Here is a 21,011-nt window from a genome sequence, read left to right on the forward strand (position 1 = left end):
GAATCTATTAGTAAAACAGTAATTAAGGCAGTTATTTAATCTATACAGTCTTGTCAGAAGAGTATTATCAAACCCCTCTACTGAAAAAGATACTGTGAATGGCAAAACACTCATTGGTTAGAAAATAATCAACAGACTTGGAATAAAGTGTTAGGTCTTCAACATGGTAAAGGCAAACAGCGTGTCTACAGCCCCATATGAGGACTGATGATTGCATTTATAGTGTGAAATAAAAGACAAAAAAAATGAGTAGTAAGTATGGCAGCAGACAGAAGATTAAAATACATAATGAGGAAAAGAAGGAGACTAGCAAGATATTACTTCAAAGCTCAAATTCAAAAGTAAACACAGCTATTAAACAGATACAATATAACAGACAAACAAATTTGTCTTTTCTGTTTTTAAAGAAGTCCCTGATCTGGCACTTCCTATTACTGTAGCACTGTCTGTTACTCTGGTATTCATATTCATATTACAAGACTACTTTCAGTTGCACTTTTGAATCAGATTTTGATCTCTTCATCTTGTATCACTTACTACTTTCCTCAGTCTAAGATAGTTTATTTGGGATTTTTATTTTGTTTTGTTTTCTTTGGGAAAGGTGGGGGTAAGCTTTAGTGAAATCTTTACTATTTTGCAGAAAGCATCTACAGAAAAAACTGTCAGAGCAAAACATGCAGACCTTTGCTTTAAGCTGTTTTGTCAAACACTTTCAGGATGGTGTCTCTGAACTTTGTTGAATAATAGCATCCGTCAGGTCTTCTGCCATCATGCTTTAGTCACAGAAGGGGCCAACAGACCTCGAGAGGGAAGATACTTTACAGATGCTCAACAAACCCACAGCCTAAAGTTTAATATAAAGCTCAGACTAAGGGGGAAGGGTGGAAGGAAATGCTGAACAAACAAAACCCATAACAGAGTTAGCTGTTCAAACATGCTGTCAGCACTACGAGAGGAATAAGGCAGGGAAGTAATTGTGCCTAGCATTTACTAACTCACAGCACAAGGATCTGGATGTTACTTTACCAAGAGCAAGCGCAGAACACTTGATCATCACAGCAAGCAGATGGGAGAGCAGATGGGTCTACAAATGGTGACCTTCCACATGGTGTATTGGCTAGTCTGCCATGCCACCATAGGTATTGGCATGTGCCACTTCCCTTCCTAATCAGAAAGAGACAGGCAAGCCTGTACATCAGTGGTGAACTTCCACCACAGCTCCCTGTCTTCCTCGTTACTAGCCCCATGTAATGTTCAGACCACTGTTTAAGCTTCAAAATAATACTTGTATAGGCTTGTGATTTAGTACCATGGTTTAGTTCCCAAACAGTAACTTATTCACTTCCCTTCTCTTTTTGGAGGAAGGACAAGCTTTAAAAACATTTTGATAATGTCAAGTGGGTTAAGAAGACCATCCTGTGTGGCAACTGTATAGTTTCACATGAAGACAGTGAGTGATCTGCAAAACGCCTGTCTCTGGCTTATAAGCCAAGGATCTGCATTCTGCCCCATTCCCCATGCAGCATATAAACCCTAGTATTAAAATAGATATAGTGTCACATAAACAGTATTTTAGTAGCTTTATTTGGTAGATACTACCACATAAAATATACACATTGCGGGCCCTAGGCTCAAAGTATTAAGTATCTCTCTCCCAAAAGGTTGCCCAATACCGTTGGTGGCAATGGACCAGAATGACCACTCAGGAATTCAAGAAGTCAGAGTAGCTTCTTGATTGCACCCTTTACCCCATGCTCACAGGCCCATGCTCCCACTGGAAGGGAGATTAAAAAAAAGCTCCCAATCACAATAAGTGTTACCATAATTCCATTTCCACTGGGAGAGATGTTAAGCTGGGGCCTTCCACTCAGCAGTAACTAGATGTCCTCTTAATCCTCTTGCTGTTCAGATAGCTTAAGGCATCTTGTTCCACTTCCTCCACATTCAGGCACAGCAAGCTCAGCCGAGGTCCCACTTGCGACACAAACTCTACCTCACCACACCGAAAGTTTCTCAGCTGCAGTGGAGCTGAAGGAGAAAGATACAGCCAGTAACAACTCAGTGTAAGTCTCCTGATCCGTTCTAACAAACAGCTGTAGAAATTGCTGGGGAAAGGAAGACCTTGCAGCAGCAGCTGCTTAACATCTGCTAAACCTCAAAGGACAGCATGATTAATGAATCCAGGATTTAAGTGGATGAATGTATTTGGCAAGCACCCTTCCAGTTTGGAGGAAACAGACACGTTACACTGAAATGCTGTTGACTACATGCTGCTCACACAGCTCATGCACTGGGCTTTGTACTTTTTCTCGCTGTCACCAACCCGGCTTTGCAGATAGAGACATTGTCTTTTGGCCATCATGTAATACCACAGGAAAGCATCCTCTGGTGCTTTAAACTCTGTGACCACAGTGAGGATTTTCAGGCCTAGACTACCCGCTGTCCTGTCTTTAGACACCACCAAAACCTACTTGGGAGGTCTGCTCAGTAACTCTGGCTGGTCAGAATCCCATCCTGTCCAAGGACTGGGAACTTTGCTCTAAAACAGAGCAAGTTTAGTGTGTAAGAGTCACCCCACAGAACTAAACCCATACCTTAATATCAGGGATGGGTGGGCAAACAAGGAATGCTAACAAAACATGTTCTTTCCTACAACCACTAACACACACACACAACTCCCACCTACCCCATTACCAAGACCTCACAACAATTACTATTCCAATTGTTTAGCTGATATATTTTCCTGGAACTGTTTGTAAAATTCAAACTGAGTAGCCACAAGTTGTTCACTGCAACTAGAAGGATGACTCAATACTATTTTCATGCTTCTGTATAAAGTAGAAAAATTAATGTATAATACTGTCGTATACAGTGACTTTGATAACATTATTTCTGTATTTTCGTAAACATGATTCTGCTAAGAATCATATTAGCTCTACACTACAAAATTCACAACTCCATGGAAATCCTCCAGATCTTGTTTTGTGGGCAGCGCAAGCTGCTCTCCTTCCCCAGCCTGGTAAGACAGTTCCTCCCTTCCTTCCCACACAAAGTATTACAAAAGCCAGCAGTGCTTGCTTACCAGGCTGCAGGATCTTGGAGGGCTTCCTGTCTAGGCTGAAATCCAGCAGGATAAGGCGACAGATAAGAGGACTCCTGCACAGGCTCCTTAGGTAGCAAGCAATGAAATCCTCAGGTTCCTCTACGCACTGAGGAAGGAATGGGTGTGTTGCCACTGAATGTGCAAGAAGGAAGCAGAGAGCCACTGGCACTCCCACAGCAAACAGCAATTCAGTCCAGCTGAGGCTTAAGCACAGCACACTGCAACCACTAACAGAATAACGCGCTCACCCCCACGCCAGTAGCTTCCTCATGCTGAATGGACACACTGCCCCTGCTCTGCACACAGTTCTGCAGAGCTTCCCAATCAAGAAGACTCAGGCCCAGTATGGCTGCCACATGCTGGTTCCTGCACAGCACCAAAGCTTCACCCGTTCCATCCTCCACCAGCACTCTGTGGAGAGAGTAGGCAGATGAAGATGTGCAGGGAGGTCAGGACAATACCTTGCTCTGTCACAGGGGATGCGACCCAGACAATGGTAAACTTGCCTCAGTAAAGGCAGAGAGGGGGAGGTTTGTTCACATCCAGAAAGACATGATCACTCTAATTTCTACCTCTGCCACTGTTCATATCCCATCTTTGACCTGACTTTTCCCCCGTCTCTGTACAGTAATTAATTCCCTCCTACCCACCTCTTGCAATACCTGATCCTTATAGCGCTTACCGTGCGCTGGCTTGCCTCACTCCTATGTTTGATGGACAAGGTGGGCTGTCTCGGGTGCACCTTCCCTGAAGGAACAGTAGAGCTACAGCTATGTATGGGTGGATATGAGAGAGAGAGAGAGAAAGAAGGGGAAGGGCCACTGCTTCCATTAAGCCTCCCCTAATTAAGTATGCAAAGGGTTAAAGAACTTCACTGCATTTACCATGAGTGTCTTGGGAAGAGTTTGTAGGGGGAGAAAAAAAAGAAAAACATAAAAATAATAATCTGCTGCAAGGTGCTGAACCCCAACAGCAGCAAACGTGGGAAAAGCAGAGCATTAACAGAGTAAAATATACCCCTGAATGCTCGCACTTCACTCCCAGTCCCAGCTGCCAGCCTGCCAGATACCAGATGTACACTTTTAGTCAGTTGTCACTTTGGTCCCTTTTTCATAAACAAGACCTTTTCAGACAGTGAAAAAAGAGGGTTTGGAAGTGGGGTAGGTAGGAACTCGTATTCTCTGCTACCACATAGAAGAAATGTGTCAGAGTACAAAATCTGCAAGGTTCCTCCCAAACTATCTCTGTGGAAGCTTGAATACCTCTTTGAAGATGCTGCTGCAAAGCGAGCAAACCCATTGCAAGGAAAGCGTCAGTACATAGGACACGTGGCATAAAATTCGTGCCTGGGACAGGTGTTGCAGATGAGATTGCAAGTGGGATAGAAACACCAGTGAGGGCGGTGAGGTTTCTCCTGCAGAACTAGAAGAAAGGGGAATGTAAGAAGCTTGGAACATAGAAACCCTTCTTGGGACACTGTAAGGTGGGAACAGACCCTGGACTCACCTTGAAGAAAGAGGTAGGTAAGAAGTTGGCAGAGCTATGATGCTCACACAGCTGGAGGCAATGTATGTGCAATAAACATTATGGAATCTGCAACAGGAAAGAGTTAAGTGTCAAAAAGAGCTAGTAGAAATCAAAGTGTTCAGTTTTCTTGGCATGGCTGGGCTGTTCTTCATTTATCTATGACATGGTAGAAAAATAATTTGTAGTAAGGGATCAGGAAACACAAAGATATGGACAAAGGATGAGGAATGCCCACATGAGAGGAGATATTAACAGGTAGTTTCAAAGACAACAACAGAGGTCAGACCTGTGGTCTAGATCACGGCTTTAAAGACTAAGTACCTGGAGATTTTGCGTTCCAGGTTCTGGAAAAGGACCTTGGCTCCAGGTAGCAAACCCCACAGATGCTGCAGATAGGTGGAAGCAATGTAAATGTCCACCACAGCAGGAGAGCCTGGAGCAACGGAGACACTGAGCTTCACGCTGTGATCACTGGCTAGCAGTATCCCTGAGGAGGCACAGGACCAACCACACCGTGAGCTCACACATGAGTAGCATAATCTGTCACTAAGCTGGACCTACAAGTATTTTCCCATTACAATGAGGTTATTACCGTTCTACCTCATATGTTTTCCAGTTACATTCTTCCCATTCCCATCCCAACACACAAGCAATGTACAGTTTCACAGCCCTCTAACATGCAATGGGATGCAACATCCTGGCATGCTTCTGTTCTCAGACACAGAAGCAGTTACCCAAGAGTGCTATCTTTCTCAAACAGAAAGTAAGAAACAATCTGTTATTACCTGACCTGCTGTCATAATCTTACCTTTCTGCTTTTGAAGGCCAGCAGTCACAGATGGCTTCTCATTCTTAGGAGAGGCACACAAGGTCCTCTCCACTATCTCACCAGAGAAAGAAACAAGGGAACCTGTGAAACTGAGAGCAGACCAGGATTTCTATCCTGCTTGAAGGCAGAGGGAAGGGAAGAAAGCCTAATTTCAAGACTACCACAAAGGACAGGGGGACAAGGAGTGGTGTTGCTTGAGCCTGGTTTCAGGGGAACCTTCTTTAAAGACCTGAGCTGCTGGAGTGAGGGAAGCTTTCTGCAGCCTACCTCACCCAGGGACAAGAGGCCCTTTTTATTCACTTTATCACTGCTGAGCCAGAGGGAACAGAAGAAAAAGGCAAAGCCATTACAACCTTCCTCTCTGCTTAACTCCTAATTGTTTTTCTTAATTAGAGGAAGAAGCCAAGCAAAGGAAAACTTAGCTTATCACGAGGTACTAGCAAAGACTTCAGTGTGCATGCAGTTCACCTTAGATTAAACATGCTTTGAACAGAAAAGCTTCTAATCCTACTATTTGTTTAAGCAAGTTATGCTAAAACAATCAAAAATCAACAAAAAGCCCCATGACACGTGCAACCTCATTTTCCCTGCTGCACCTGTTTTCACTTCTGACAGAAGTTTAGCAGAGACTTTTGGGATCTTGTCTGCACCAGTAGCAGCTCAAACTTTTTCTGGACACCATTTTGCAATCTTGACACATGTAATCCCTTTAGCTTTGATAAACATGATAGCAGCAGCCTGGACTACTTGCACATAGGAAGATTTCCAAATCATACTTCTAGGGCAGACAATTAATCACTGTTTAATGTATTAATGTTTCAAATAAAGATTAGTACAGACCCATGCTCTGAGACAGGGCCACATGTAATTTAGGGCAGACCAACATACCCATTGCTAAGTACTTCTGGAATGGAGGAAATCCTCTGTTCCATGCCTGTCAGCACCGACCTGGCTGCCAACTAGAAGTGGGGGAGACACAGCCTCAGATGGATTGCAGTTTAAAGCCATTCCAGCCACAGCAGTAAAGACAAGCTCTGCATATTTAGAACTACATCAAGCAACTGATGTTTCCTCCCTAGATTAACGCCAAGGCAGGAAAATATGAAGCCCAGCACCAGCCTCTGATGGAGATGAGCAGAACGGTCTCATCAACAAGAGCTTCTGCACCAATAATTTTCTGAAGTAGTTCTGGAGAGATCTACAAGTCACCTGTGAAAGCCCATGGCAATAAAGCACTGCATACCTGGCGCTCAGGCAGACAAGAGATCCACATCTCATGCTGTAAGTGCCAGGTATCTTGGACAGGCAGGCACAGGGGGCAGAATGACCTGCTCAGGAATTTTTCTGGCACAGGTGGAAGACAGAGCTTGTGAAACACTTCCAAGTCCTGGAAGAAGATTGATAAGACAAGAAAGAAGACTTTCAAAGGACAGAGATAAAAGCTATGTAGGCCAAGAGGGCCCCTAAAGAACAATGGTTTAAAGGAAAAGAAAAAAAAAAAACCAAAACAAACAAATCCACTGAACTCAGAGCTCTGAGAATTTTAATCAAACACAGAACTAAAGCAGTTCCTTGGTAAGATGGATGGGAATTCCAAGCCTCAAAACCAGCTTAGTCACCTCCCTACTCCCACACAGTTTGGTAAAAAAAATTCTCCTCAAGGAAACAGCAAGAGAACCTCTCTTACCGAGCAGCAAGGCACAATGAAGCGATACAGCCCATCCCGATGCAGAAATGGAAACCATCGTAGAGACTTCCCCATGAAGAGCAGTAGTGCCTGTGGGAAAGGGGGGAGAGAGAGAGGGGGAGAGAGGGGGGGAGAGAGAGAGAGAGAGAGAGAGAGAGAGAGAGAGAGAGAGAGAGAGAGAGAGAGAGAGAGAGAGAAGGTGATGAGAAATGTTAGGAAAAACATAAGAAATGAAAAATACAGCAAAAAGAGCAAATCCTGCAGAGGATATCTTGACTGAGAAATAAGATTAGCATCATAAAGGGTAAGATAAGGCAGATGCATTCACAAGGGGACGGTGAGGAGACGGAACTTCCTTGGGAGTGGCACAAGGAAGCTGCCTGCATAAACATAAATCTATATCCAGCACAAAAAAAAGCATTTCCCCATCAATTAGGAATCTATGTAATTATCGCACAAGTTCCATGAGGAGCCAGCTCCCAGCCTTATCAAACCACACCCCAAAGCTGCCTCCTGCCTCACATATTGCTGTGTCATGTCCTCTTCATCACAATCGGTCTCCTTCAGCTCTGGCAGGTTTCCAATTTCTCTGGGGTGGCTCCAGAGCTGAGGTTTGCCTAGCCACAGCACTGTGGCTTGGAAACTGCGCTGCAGCTCTGGTCCCTCTCCATCTTCTTTTCTGGGTAGTTGGTAATTGCGTAACATAAGTCCCTCTTTCTGGGTAACCAAGAATATGCGAGATACACAGCTGGTTCTTCCAGTGCTGCTCTGGCCCCCCTGACAGTTCTCGGCTCCGTGAGTATTTGGCTTGGGATCCTCCAATTTCAGCATTTTTGCCTCTGGGGTTTCCAGCTTAGACGTTAAGCTGCTACCATGCTTCCTCCTCAAAGAAGAGCCATTTCCACTCCTAAGGCTTTTCTGGATTTGTTCTTCTGGAGCATGGAGAACCTGAACATCCTCAAAGTAGAACTGCACATAGACACTGAAATAAAAAATGGTAGTAGTGAAACTCCCTGTTCCTGACAAGCGGCTGCCCAAAACAAGTGGTTATCTGCATTATCACTTTCAGTGAGCACCTTGCAGGTATTCAGTGGAAGCAGCAGAAAAGGGTAAAGCAGTAGTCAGCTATGAAGCTGGGTGTGTGCTGAACAACATGAACATGGTAGGTTTGTTGCTGGTAAAGTTTTCCTTTTCTTCAAATGGCAAAGGACAGCTGCTTTGGCACTGAAATACTACACTGATAGGCAGTTTTAACCAAAACACTTGTGGAACTGGAAAGTGGTGATTTTACTTGTGCATTGAATAAATGGAGTCACCTGTATTTTTTCTCCCTCACATGATCCAGATTTTCCAGGTGCTCCCAGGAAGGAAAATCAGTCTGAAAGAATCTCTCCACTACAAGCTGGTAGTTTTCTACCTGCAAGAGCGATCCTGCAAACACATCAGAGAAAGGAGCTGAGCTAATAAAAGAAGAGAACATGAGAATTTCCTCATTTTAAAAGTCACAAGCCCAGGCAGTGACAGTTCAGCATCTGCATATAAAGTTACCTCTTCCTTGCTTTGAAGCTGGATGGCAGAACAGCAAAAGCTCAGCACTTTCAAATTTAGCTTAGTGGGACATACCTATGAGAGCTGTATGGGCAAAGGGACTACCATTCTTATGGGATATCACACAGGGAAGTATGCTGCTCTTGTCCTGCAGCTGGAGGGAACTGCTCCTGGAAGAGGTTCTCAGCACACCCAGCAATATCTGCAACAGAAAGGAAGCTGCAAAGAGTATCGAACACTTCCCATCTTTGAAGGCCACAACTCAAAGTGTGCATAGCAGCAGCAGCCTGTATTTGAATGCACACTTTGAGTTATGGCACCACAGATGAGAAAAGAAGTGTCACTCCCTAACAGGAGCAGGCATGCATCAGACAGGGTGCTGGAAGACATGGGGAGAGAACCAGGAACTCTCAAGGCACAGACAGTAAAGGGAACAAGGCACTTACCAGTCGAGGCTGGAAACTTCCGGCTGAGAGTGTGCAGTAGGACCAGGCCAGTCTACGATTCAACTCCTGGGTGCCCATGTGCTGGGCCTCCACGGGAGAGAGCAGCTGTGATGGACTGAAGCATTCCCAGCTCTTCTGTTCTGCCACACAACAAACTGCAGACAAAAATGGAGCCTGGCACGGGGGAGTCATGGTCAAATACTAGGAAAAGAAAAAGAAAGGTAGAATCAGCTGAGTTCCTTCCCATCAGAAAAAGAGTCAACAGTTCACAGAGCACTTATTCACCTTCTGCAAGGGACACTGGTGTGCTTCTCCCAGGATTTCATCATAAATATCTCTGGCTTCCTTTCTATCTGGCACAGCAGCTTGCAGAAGGGGGACAAGAAACTTCTCAGCAGCTCTAGGGTTTTGCTTAGAGCTAAGCAACAGTCGACGGCACCCAAAGAAACAAGAAAACCTGAAAAAAAATTACAACAGTTAGAAGCATTAGCAGTCCTCGCTCTCCTGTGAGCTCCCCATGTAAGTCAGGGATTCTTTCTGCTTGTCATGAGTGAACATGCTGTGTAGGACAAGAACTAAGGACAAAAAAAACCACAAAGTGATTTAAAAAAGGAACATTTAAGGGCAACGCAAAATTATGTCAGGCAGGCAGACAAAGAACAGGAAAATATACAGAAATGGACAGGCTGGCAAAACCTCAAAAAACTCAAGTGGATTAAAAAAAAAAAACCAACAAAACCAAACAAAAAAAAGAGAAAAAACCAAGCCACCTCAAAATAATCTCCCACTAAATCACAGAAATGGACCTCCATGCATTTTGGGTGAGCTTTACTCATGTTAGGTATACTTGGCTTTGGTTTACAGAAGGCAAAAAATGGAAAGACAAACAACTACAGACTACTCTTGTTCCAATATTTTCCTTGCGTTGTGATCCTTTCAGGAATTCAGCTCACTGCTTTTGAATGCCTGCAAGTGATCGCATTGCCAGTCAAAATATGACTTAATAACAGAAAGTGAACTCAAATAAAGAGATGGCAACTAACTCACTGGAACAATTTTCAAGCCGCAGCAGGAATTACCAGTCACATTTAAAGAAAGTGAAAGAGCTATTAATACCCATAACCTATAGCTAGCAGTAAGTTTCTGTTTTCCTGGACCAAAACTGAAGCTTTTTTATTGGAAATCATGGTAAAAATTCCACAGTGCCAATAAAGCACAGGAAGACTGAGCATTCTGTAAACTATTACTTGACTGCCTGAGACTAAAGATCCACATTTTTGTTTTTAAAGTCGCAGTTACAGTGATCAACCATAACTATTCCAGAACAAACAGATATTTTCACCAACAGAACTCAGAAGTATACACAGAAACTGGCCCACATGCGTCATGTAAACAAAGTGCAGTTGTCAGGGAGAGCAAGAAGCCATCTGGAAGACCCAGAGATAAGCACGTGTGGGAAAATCTAAGACAAAGGCTCTGAAATGAATGCTCACATTATTGGCAATACCTGGAATATCTCAAAGTAACAAGCTGAGCAGCTGCTGCTACACCTTTGAGCAGCCAGGACTCGAAATCCTTTATATCACTTGTTATCTGGTTGTAGCAGCAGTTTCTAGCTCCAGCTTCAGTGCCTGCCTTGATCCGAGAGCAAACCATGCTGGTAGGCAGACATTCCTACAGCACTTCCATATTTCAGGACAAAACTCCCCAAGCAGGGGTATGTGAGCACATGCTGCGGGTATGCTGCAGCTGCCCGTGAGGAGAGGGCTTACTGCACACACACTTAAAAAAGTGTACAGGGATTTTCTCATAGAGCAACTGCAAGACACAAGTAACAGGACACGATGTAAAATCTAGATGAACAGCTTACTTTGGCCAGTAGACCAGAAGCAATTTCTGCTATCAGCATCCAAACACAGTAATTTCGTGAACCCTTCGTCTAGAACACACCCAGACAGCCAACAAAGCATACTTATGCGTGGCCTGACTTCAGAAGAAGGGTCCTCACCTCTCCTCAAACGTCTCCAGGAGGCTCACCAGCCAGAGGTAGTGCGGCATATCAAGATTGTAGCGGAAGAGCAGCTGTAAGTACAGATTTCCCGAAGAGGCTGATGCCTGGTAGGGGGTGCTGAGCCTTGAAAAACTCTTCAGCACAACAGTGCTGCTCAGGCAAGCACCAAGTACAATGAAAGGGAAGGATACCAGAGGCTTCTGTAGGAGGTGGATGTCGATGAGCTGAGATACACAGACAAGAGAAAGAGATAGCTAGTCTGCTACCACTCCTCAGAACCACCATCCCACTCCAAATCCTTTGCTGCTTTACCGGACTGTCTATAAACCAAATGGGACTAAAGGAATCTGGCACTGCTTAGGGAGGAATCAGACCATAATCTCTTTGATTCTCATGACTAAGCCTAGACAGCAAGATCCCAGATTTTATTCCAGTACTTGTTAAAGTAATTCTAATGTTCCCAGTGACTTTTGTTGACCCACACACTCACGAGCCATCCCCAGGGCTTAAGTCTCTTCCACTACATGCTTTATGCCTCAGATGTCTACACCTACCTCCACACGTGCTCCTGGTCGGAGTCCACGTGCAGAGCTCAACAACTGCTGGTAAGCAAGGCACAAGCAGACTTTGTCATCCAGTAAAAAGAGGCCAGCTTGCACATTGAGTATTTTGGTGACAGTTCCCTGAACAGAAAGCAAACAAAGTTACATGAACGTAGAAAGTCCCAGAACTTAAAAGAATCATAGGCCTGAGCTATAAGGAAATAAATTCATGATGAATATAAGACCTTGCAGGCCAGGAGTTGAAACCCTACAGCACAAGCAGATGAAGACTAACATTACAAATCCTTACCACATACGAGATGATCTTAGACTCTTTGGTTGATCCTGGCCTCTTCTCTTTAACTCCCAGCTCCAAAGAGTCACTGAGCTTCTCAGCAGTCTCAAGGGAAGACAATTGAGTGGATTCTCCTTGACAAGAATTGCCCAGTTGCTGCTCTCCCACCTGCTCTGCACAGTAAGGCAGAAGGCAGGAAGAAACACCAGTGACAAATATCTTTTGTCCAGATTTCTTCAGGCTGGACATACTCAGGCCTGTTATTGTGTACCTTTGGCCCAACTGGAGGCTATGATGCCATGTCAACTGGTTGGGCTTCTAGAGCAGAGAAACCAAAAGAGACATCAGCATCTCCTGCAATGGAAAACATTCTTCCTGACCCAATAACCCCACCCAAAAACAAAAAAACTTTTCCTTTGAGAGGACTGCCTCAGTCTTAGAAAAAGGGTGATAAACTGCAAGATGTTCAGGGACACTGCAACTGCATGAGGGAAAGGGGCTGCTGAACTAGAAATCTTACATACAAGGAGTGTTGTAGACTCCATGGACTTAAAAGGAAGAATAAATCAAATTAGAAGGTCACGGGCAAACTTCAAAGAACATTAATCAACTAGCACATACTCAGATTCAGATGGTGAATTTGTGAGTGAAATTCCAAGGACTTACCTGCACCAGCACAGGGACCCAAACGGCTGAGATGAAGCACTTCAGAAACAGAAAGAAGAATGACTTGTGGCGAATACAAAGGAGAGGCCCTCGCCTGACCAGTTCACCTGCCACAGTGAGCTTTGATCTTCTCTTACATGGAATCCTAGGGGGCAATTAAGGGAGCAAAGGAAATCAGAGATGGAAGAACAACTCAAAGTCTCTCACACGCAAAATAAACAAATACGCAGCAAGCACTTTCCAAAAAGAAAGGGTCCAACAAGGTACTACGGACCACTCCTGGAGGTGTTCAGGGCCACGGTGGATGGGGCCTTGGGCAGCATGACCTAGCGGGAAGTGTCCCTGCCCATCACAGGTGGTGGGACCTAGACGATCTTTAAGGTCCCTTCCAACCCAAACAATTCTATGATCAGAGGTTTTCAAAACAATATCTGGCTGCAAAATTCTTCCTTTAACTTTTGCATACTAAATCCCTTTGACATTTTACAAAAACATTATATTTCAAGACAGTAGGGCTGTGTTGAACAAATTCACATGTTCCATGACAACAGCCAGATTATAAAAGCCTTTACCACAAACAAGAAGCTAATTATAGGTCAAAAAGAAGGGAAAAAAGTAACACGCAATTCTTCAGCAGAAAACAGAAGTTGGCTTTGCACATCCATGGAGCGTGACACTGTGGAAGCTCCAAGGCTATAAACAAAAGAGGCTTGAAACCAACAATGGAGTCTTCCCAACAAGCTTGGCTCATGGTGAAAAAGCAGCAAAACCGAAAGCAGCTGAGATCAGAGAAGGGTGACATTTCTTTAGTCATTTCTGTTTGTCATTTTAAACTCTCATTTCAAAAAATTAGAAAAAAAATACATTTCAAGCAAACACTTGTCATTTTCATTTCAGCTCCTACTAGACTTGAATATAATTATCCCATTTACTTTAAACAAACACATTCTTCATTCTAAAATGTATAAGATTATGTAAGTTTGAGGGTTTTTTTAAGAAGAAATACCAGGAATTCCACATACACAAGTACAGGACTTTATTGGTAACATTTAAAGGAGGAACATGGAAAATTGGTCAGATGCCAGAGAACAGCAGAGGAGCTTTATGTTAAAAGCCCAAGAATGTATACTGAAATTTGGAAATAGGTTTCTGTTTCAAAGATCTGCTGAACTAAATCAAACACTTAAGTTTCAAGTAAGTTTCTCAAAAGCAGATAAACCAAATTAAAACAAAAGAAATCTAAAAGGAAACTAAAGCAGCCTGACTAGTGACATTTTATTGTTACTAAATTACACCAAGAACCCTCCATTCAAGAAGATATGATCTAGCATAGTCTGAAATCATTAACTTCAGTAAGATTTGCAATTCCATTCGCTACATTCTCACATGCTGTTAAGTATTACTTCTACTTAAGAGAAGTTACTCTTATCAGCTGACATTTAATTTGCACCTTTACGTCAGCAATTTGATTGGCTGTGTGTACTACTTTCATATTAGGAACTAGAATTAATTTTAGTAATACTTTTGGCCCACTGTAGGTCCAAAATTAAAAAAAAAAAAAGCTGTGCTAATCAAAAGAGTACATTTTAGCCCCAGGGAAAGCCAAATCATCACTTCGTTCTTGTGTCCTTTCTGTAACATTAAAATACACCTGGAAATCACTAAAATTAGTCTTATTTTGTCAAAATAAAGAAGAAAAACTTCCAGTAAAGTCCTAGAAAAGAGCTAATAAATGAAAAGTGGCTTTACTGTGTAACTTCCACTACTCACTATTATGTGTCCACCTGTGGCAGAAAGAGAATTTGGCTCTAAGTGCTCTTTACATACCTGTCACACCAGAGCAACAGTGCTACAGTACAGTTGAGCATGCAAAGTTTACCTGGAGGTAAGCAGTGGCTTGGCTGATGCTGGGTAGGTGACTGGAATGGTGTCCGGTACTTTCTTTGGGAGATTTACTGGCACTGGATCTACCAGGATTTCCACGTACCCTGCCGCACTCTCATCTGTCTGTGGTATGTATGACCAGCTTGGGAAGAGGAACAACGACCCCAGCCATTCAAGTTCAAGATGCAGGAGCTAAGACAAAAGATAACAAGGCAGGAGAGCTTGAGATGAGTTACAGTATGTTTCCTTGTTACCTATTTGCCCTCATGGGCTCATCACAAATTCTTGTTCTACTGCAGAGCCTCATTACTAAATGAGATCAGTGGTTTTGCCCACTCTCCTATTCCATGTGTAAAACTTCTGTCCTTCTAGATGCAAACACGGAACAGATTTGCTGAGCTCATCATTACTCTAGGGGTTACCTTTTAGCTAGACTCCCCTTGTTGTGACCTTCAGAAGGTTTTTGATTCAAAACCACTGTCACACAAGCTATTATTTCCTGAAAGTACATCATCAACACATCACTGAACACCCAATACAACTCTCCACAAAGTTACTTCTGCTCCGCTAGTTTGAATTCAAACAGAAGGTAGTGCTATAACCTCCAGACCTCCCAGGCCACCACATAATACTAAGAATTTAACAGAATTGTACATTAGGCCAGTGCATTCAATATTTGCTCTCCTAGCAATGACAGATTTAACATATTCTACCCTCTCTCCAGGATCAGAGCTTGCTGTTTTCTTGCCTGTTACATAGATGTGCTATTTCTCTCACTACAGACTTCAGCAGACCATCTGATGCCCTGGTGGTCTGTGACACTGACTCAGAAGTGGGAATAAACAGAGAATGTCTCAGATTGAGGACCTACCTCACATGGAATTATCCCGGTATTATCTTTCACATAAAGACAACCGTTTGCCAACTTTTCTTCGTTCTCTTGCCTACCATCTGTTAAATAGGCAACCAAGATGAGGTAACTCCTTGGCAAAGCGTTCTGCATGGGTAAAGCACCTTGTCCTTGCTGAGCCCAATCTTTAAATTCATTGGTGCTCCAGGTCAGGTGGCTGCAGCACGGCACACGCTGCTGATGTAGTAGGTCAGAGATGGAGATGAAACTGAAAAAAGAAAAAAACCCAACCAATTGAGAATATAGAAAGATGTAGGATAAACTCAATCTGCAAAGTTTGGGGAGTACACTGATCATTACAGTTGACCAAGCTTGGGTAATTCAGAAGAGCCTCAGCTGCTGGTGTGGCCTGGTAACATTACATGGCAAGAACCAACTCATTCACTAGCATTTATCAAGGATCTCTCTCAGCTCAGAACACAGCCAAATACAGACTAATTTAATCATTTGGTGCTAAAACTGCTGTAAAAGCAAGGTTGAACAACTTCCAGATGAAGACTGTAACAGTTCTGGAACTATCCTGTCCTGCAGGTTGCCTACACAACACAAAGCTGACAGACTGCAAACCAGTAATCTTAATGGTCATTTTGGTACTTGTTTGCAGTGAGGTTAGCTGATAATTTTAGGTTCTGAAACTTGAGCTCTATTCACAATACCCACTCACTCAGCAGCAGCACAATCAAATTCAGAAAGTTTTGAATTTGAATTCACTTGATTAGTCAGGTATCAAAGGTTCAAAGCCACAAACCAGTCGATGAGCAATGGTTATGAATCAGCTATAAATAGTATTTATAGAAACAACTAATCAGAAGAGATAAACTTACACAGATACTTAAGATGTACATTTAGAGGAGAAAGATTAGCTGAAAACGACATAGGCGAACTCCTCCATCCCCAGAGACAGAGCACCACTGGAAATAATATTGACATCTATGATCTACAAGGAGCACACAGTGCTGCTTGTGTTTGTCACACATGCTGACTGCTTTTGGGGAGAAACCAAAACTACAACAGTACAGTGGATACTGGTTATCACATACATAGAACCAAATGGTCTCTCTTCTGGTGCGCCATAGCTTAACGGTTGTAGTATGCTGCTCACAGAGCACTGGCTTCATACAAGACAAATATCAACTACCTTCAACTCTTCACTATGAATTCTCCTGAAGATAAACCAAACTCTGGTTTAAACAAAGAATCATAAAACGGTTTGGGTTGGAAAGGACCTTAAAGGTTCCAATTGCCTGCCATGGGCGGGGACATCTCCCACTGGATCAGGTTGCCCAAAGCCTCGTCCAGCCTGGCCTGAAACGCCTCCAGGGACAGGGCATCCACAACTTCTCTGGATACCCTGTGCCAGTGCCTTACCATCCTCACAGGAAAACATTTCTTCCTAATATCTAATCTAAATCTCCCCTCTCTCAGCTTAAAACCATTCTTCCTCATCCTATTCTGGTACTCCCTGATAAAGAGCCACTCCCCAGCTTTCCAAAAGCCCTCCTGCTCTAAGGTCTTCCCAGAGCCTTCTCTCCTCTAGGCTGAAGAACCTCAACACTCTCAGCCTGTTCTCGTAGGCAAAGTGCTCCAGCCCTCTGGTCATCTTCACAGCCTCCTCTTGACTTGTTCTAACAGATCCATGTCCTTCCTGTCCCGAGGACTCGGCTTAGATGAGATCAGTTTAGCTGTTCTGAAAGACCTATCACCTACATTTATAAACTATTAGTATAGAATAAGAAGCCGCAAGTCCCTAATAAATTGCAGTTGACCTTTGTCCCAAAACCAGCTGTGCCAGGGGTTTTAACAGGCATTCTCTTATCGTATGTTGGAACAAGACAGAAATAGATTCAGTCGAGCCAAACTTTCCCATCTGGATCCCCCTCAGAAAGTTGCATGTTTTTCATGATCTCAAGCACCCAAAAGCCTTTTACCAACTGAAATATATAATCATAGAATTGTTAAGGCTGGAAAAGACCTCTAAGCTCATGCAGTCCAACCATCAGCCCAACGCCACCTACAAAACCATGTCCTGAAGTGCCATGTCTACAGGCTTTTTAAACACCTCCAGGGATAGGGACCGCACTATCCTAATTTCCCCTGCATGCACACTTAAAGGCAGACCATGGTCCCAGCTTTGGGGACCAGGCCCAGAAAAAGCCCCCTGAGCACCCCAGCAGGATCCAGCTGGAAAGACGGCACGCAAACACTGTGCAGTAGAGCAGCTCGCTCTCAGCACAATGCTCTCCGTTGGTTACATGCTCTACCTACCACAGACTACCGGATATGGTGCTTAATCATACCGCAAGAGCGGCTGGAGGTGCATCGAAGCCAAGAAATTATGTGTGGTTACCCGTCCTTGACAACATCCCTCCCACACCCGGCATCCGGAACATGCAGGCAGCACTCATGAGTGGTGTTGACCTGGTGCCTGCTGCTGCTGTAGCTACAGCTGCTGTGCTGAGCTGCCAGTAGGACCTCAACAGCTCCACTCTACTGATCAGTGGCTGCAGCCAGGTCCGTGCATGGGGGAATGGGGCAGGGAGGGTGTTTAGAGAGGAGACACTGATTTTATTCTACACAGGGTGCTAGGTGGAAGATCTTCCACAAAACTGACACAGCTACTGAAGACCCCAAAGGCCTCTTTATACAAACTCGATGCTCAAAATCCCACCTACCCAATACAATTGTTACACCTATATAACGTGCATATAGTCATTAGATACAAACACAAAATTGTTTATTTCCTTTCCAAATCCTTAGTTAGAATAAGGATGCCTTTCAGGTAATCCTTCAACAATCACAGATTCTCCCTATCCAATATCCTTCTCCTTGTTTCATCACATGCTTTCAACCTTGAGTCAATTAACTACAGAGATCATAATTTTCTTAAGACTAAGTATCTACATCCCTTAACAGAGGCCATGATGTTTATAGAATAAATTCAATGTCCACATCTCTGGGTAGATATCAAGATGTTTGTAGAAGATATCAAAGTGTCTGTGTCTCTGGGATCAGGATGCTTGTAGTAAATAAATGAGTTGCAAAATACGCTCCCCTTATCCCCTTGGGTAACATTTCCCTGCTTTGGGATTTATGTAATAATTCTACTTAAGACTCGTTATACTAGCATACTAATTAATGAGGTACAACATCTCATACAGCATTGAATCATTACAAGTAGACACACAAAAGCAAGAATCATTAAAAGTATAATCACAATTATTTTCTTCATAGAATGATAGAATGGTTTGGGTTGGAAGAGACCTTAAAGATCATCCAGTTCCAACTCCCAGTGATCTGGTTCAAACTCCATTCTGTTCTTAATCCACAATGACAAATCAGGAATATGGTAAGAAAGGCAAGTCCAAATCTCTGTAAACCCATACCATATGCCGCTTTTCTGTACCTCATTAAAGTTTCTGTTATGTTCACATATTCTATGCAAATCAGTGCTTATTATTCCCAGCTGTTGCACATAACCACACCAACCAATACTGACTACTGTACAAACACCTACGTAGGAATCTTTAAGCGCGCACACACACACACGTGTCATTCTCTCATTTCCTCCATCCCCTTCTTCAATCTCTCTCATCTCATTAGGGCCACCTAATCCTTCCCCCTCCTGGTCCCCTTATCCTCTCTCGCAGCCCCCCTCATCCTCCTCTCATCAGGCCCCACCCCTCATCCTCCTCCCATCCCTGCCCATCCCTCTTCTGGTCCCACTCATGCCCCCCTCCTCATCCTCTTCCTCCTACCACCGAACTCCTCCCCACTTATCTTCATCCTCCCCCATGACCCCCTTCCTCAGCCTCACGCCCCTCGCCCAGCCTCACCGCCCTTCCATCCTACCCCTGGCCCCTTCTCATCCTCACCCCTCCTTATTTCTCTTCATCCTCTCTCAAAATTTCTCCTCATTCTTCCTCCAACTCCCTTCCTCGTCCTCCTCATTCCCCCGCCTCGACACCCTTCATCCTCCCGCTCCCCAGCCTCCCCCCCCCCTTCTCCTCCCCCTCCCTCCTTGCCTCCTCCTCTTCCTCCTCCTCGTTCTCCTCCCCCCTTCCCTCTCTCTCTCCCTCCTTCCTTCTTTCCTCCTCCCCCCTCCCCCCCAGCCCCGCCATCACCTGTAGCCGAGCGGCAGGTCCCCGCCACCCGCGCCGCGCAGCCGCCGCAGCACCAGGTCCAGCAGCGGCGGCTCCGTCCCGCGGGGCCCCTCGCCGTCAGGGAGCGCTCGGCGGGCGAATTCCCGAGCCGCCTGCAGCCAGCGCTGCTCCTAGGGGGAAGCAGAGAAATGCGGCCTCAGCGCCGAGCAGGCGGGGAGAGCCCGGAGCTGCCCGCCCCACCCCCACGCCCGGGGTCCCTCACCGCCGCGCCGGGGCCCGCCATGACAGCGCCATGCGGCCCGCGCCGTTGCCGTAGCGACGCGGTGGTGGGAAATGCGCGGGGCACGCCGGGATACCCGCCCCTCCTTCCCTTCCGACCAATCGTCAGCGCCGCTGGGCGATTGTCACCGCCCCCCTGCAGCGATTGGCCAAGCCGGCGCTTTGCGGCGCTCCTCCCCAACGCGATTGGCCGAGAAGGGCTAATGACCCCGCCCCTTCAGCGATTGGCCGAGACTGGCGCTTGACCCCGCCCCCTGCAGCGATTGGTCGGGCCGTGGAGGTGGCGGGAGGGGGAGAGGGGGGCGGAGGGTTGAGCTTAAGGCTGAAGCTGCGGTGTGTGTGACAGTAACCGAAGTACGGCGGGAGGGCTCTGCCCGGGAAAAGTCACACGTGAGGGCGTGTGAGGATTGCTCTGACGCCTGGGTGGTTCCAAAGAAATGATTTTGCTTCTCTGGGGGGAAGGCTGGAGCTGCAGGAGGACGGAAGCGTGTGCCTCATCCGCTCCTATCACAGCATGGCAGTGAATCTGAGACAATCCATTCAAAACCATAGAATCATAGAATGGTTTGGGTTCGAAGGGACCACAAAGCCCGTCCAGTTACACCCCCTGCTATGGGCTGGGACACCTCCCACTGGATCAAGTTGTTCAAAGCCTCTTCCAACCTGTCCTGGAGCAGCCACCACTTCTCTGGGCAAACTGCTCAGTGCCTCACCACCCTCAAAGGAAAAAAAATCCTTCCAATACCTAATCTAAATTTCCCCTCTTTCAGCTTAAAACTGTTCCCCCTCATCCTCTCCCTGCAAATCCTGATAAAGAGCCCATCCCCAGCATTCCTGGGGCCCCTTTCAGTACTGGAGGCTGCTCTAAGATCTCCTTGGAGCCTTCTCCAGGCTGCACAACCTCAACTCTCTCAGCCTGTCCTTATAGGTGAGATGCTCCAGATCATCAACCTGGTTATTCTATGATTTTATGATCTTTGTGGCCCACCTCCATTAGTGTGTGGGAATTTTGCCTTTAGGGGCTAATTTTCTATTGCCCTTAAAATCATAGAATCACTAGGTTGGAAAGGACCCACTGGATCATTGAGTCCAACCATTCCCATCAATCACTAAACCATGCCCCTCAGCACCTCATCCACCCGTCTTTTAAACACCTCCAGGGAAGGTGACTCAACCACCTCCCT

General features: G+C 45.1%; 1 protein-coding gene across 1 annotated transcript; it reads right to left on the reverse strand.

The window, feature by feature from the left end:
• Positions 1–1,567: 1,567 nt before the first annotated feature.
• Positions 1,568–19,905, reverse strand: CTC1 (CST telomere replication complex component 1). The gene is made up of 24 exons (XM_069866905.1): positions 19,811–19,905; positions 19,570–19,718; positions 15,410–15,656; positions 14,534–14,730; positions 12,655–12,799; positions 12,004–12,306; positions 11,706–11,834; positions 11,149–11,375; positions 9,426–9,597; positions 9,141–9,341; positions 8,770–8,896; positions 8,463–8,577; positions 7,669–8,128; positions 7,147–7,236; positions 6,703–6,846; positions 6,348–6,418; positions 5,439–5,548; positions 4,952–5,117; positions 4,610–4,696; positions 4,366–4,525; positions 3,786–3,850; positions 3,352–3,514; positions 3,083–3,209; positions 1,568–2,028 (listed from the first exon to the last, which is right to left on the reverse strand). Exons 1-24 carry the CDS (start codon positions 19,829–19,831, stop codon positions 1,868–1,870), a joined length of 3,837 nt encoding a protein of 1,278 aa, XP_069723006.1. The 5' UTR covers positions 19,832–19,905; the 3' UTR covers positions 1,568–1,867.
• Positions 19,906–21,011: the final 1,106 nt, after the last annotated feature.

This window comes from Phaenicophaeus curvirostris, chromosome 1, assembly GCF_032191515.1.
Source record: "Phaenicophaeus curvirostris isolate KB17595 chromosome 1, BPBGC_Pcur_1.0, whole genome shotgun sequence".
Classification (NCBI taxonomy): domain Eukaryota; kingdom Metazoa; phylum Chordata; class Aves; order Cuculiformes; family Cuculidae; genus Phaenicophaeus; species Phaenicophaeus curvirostris.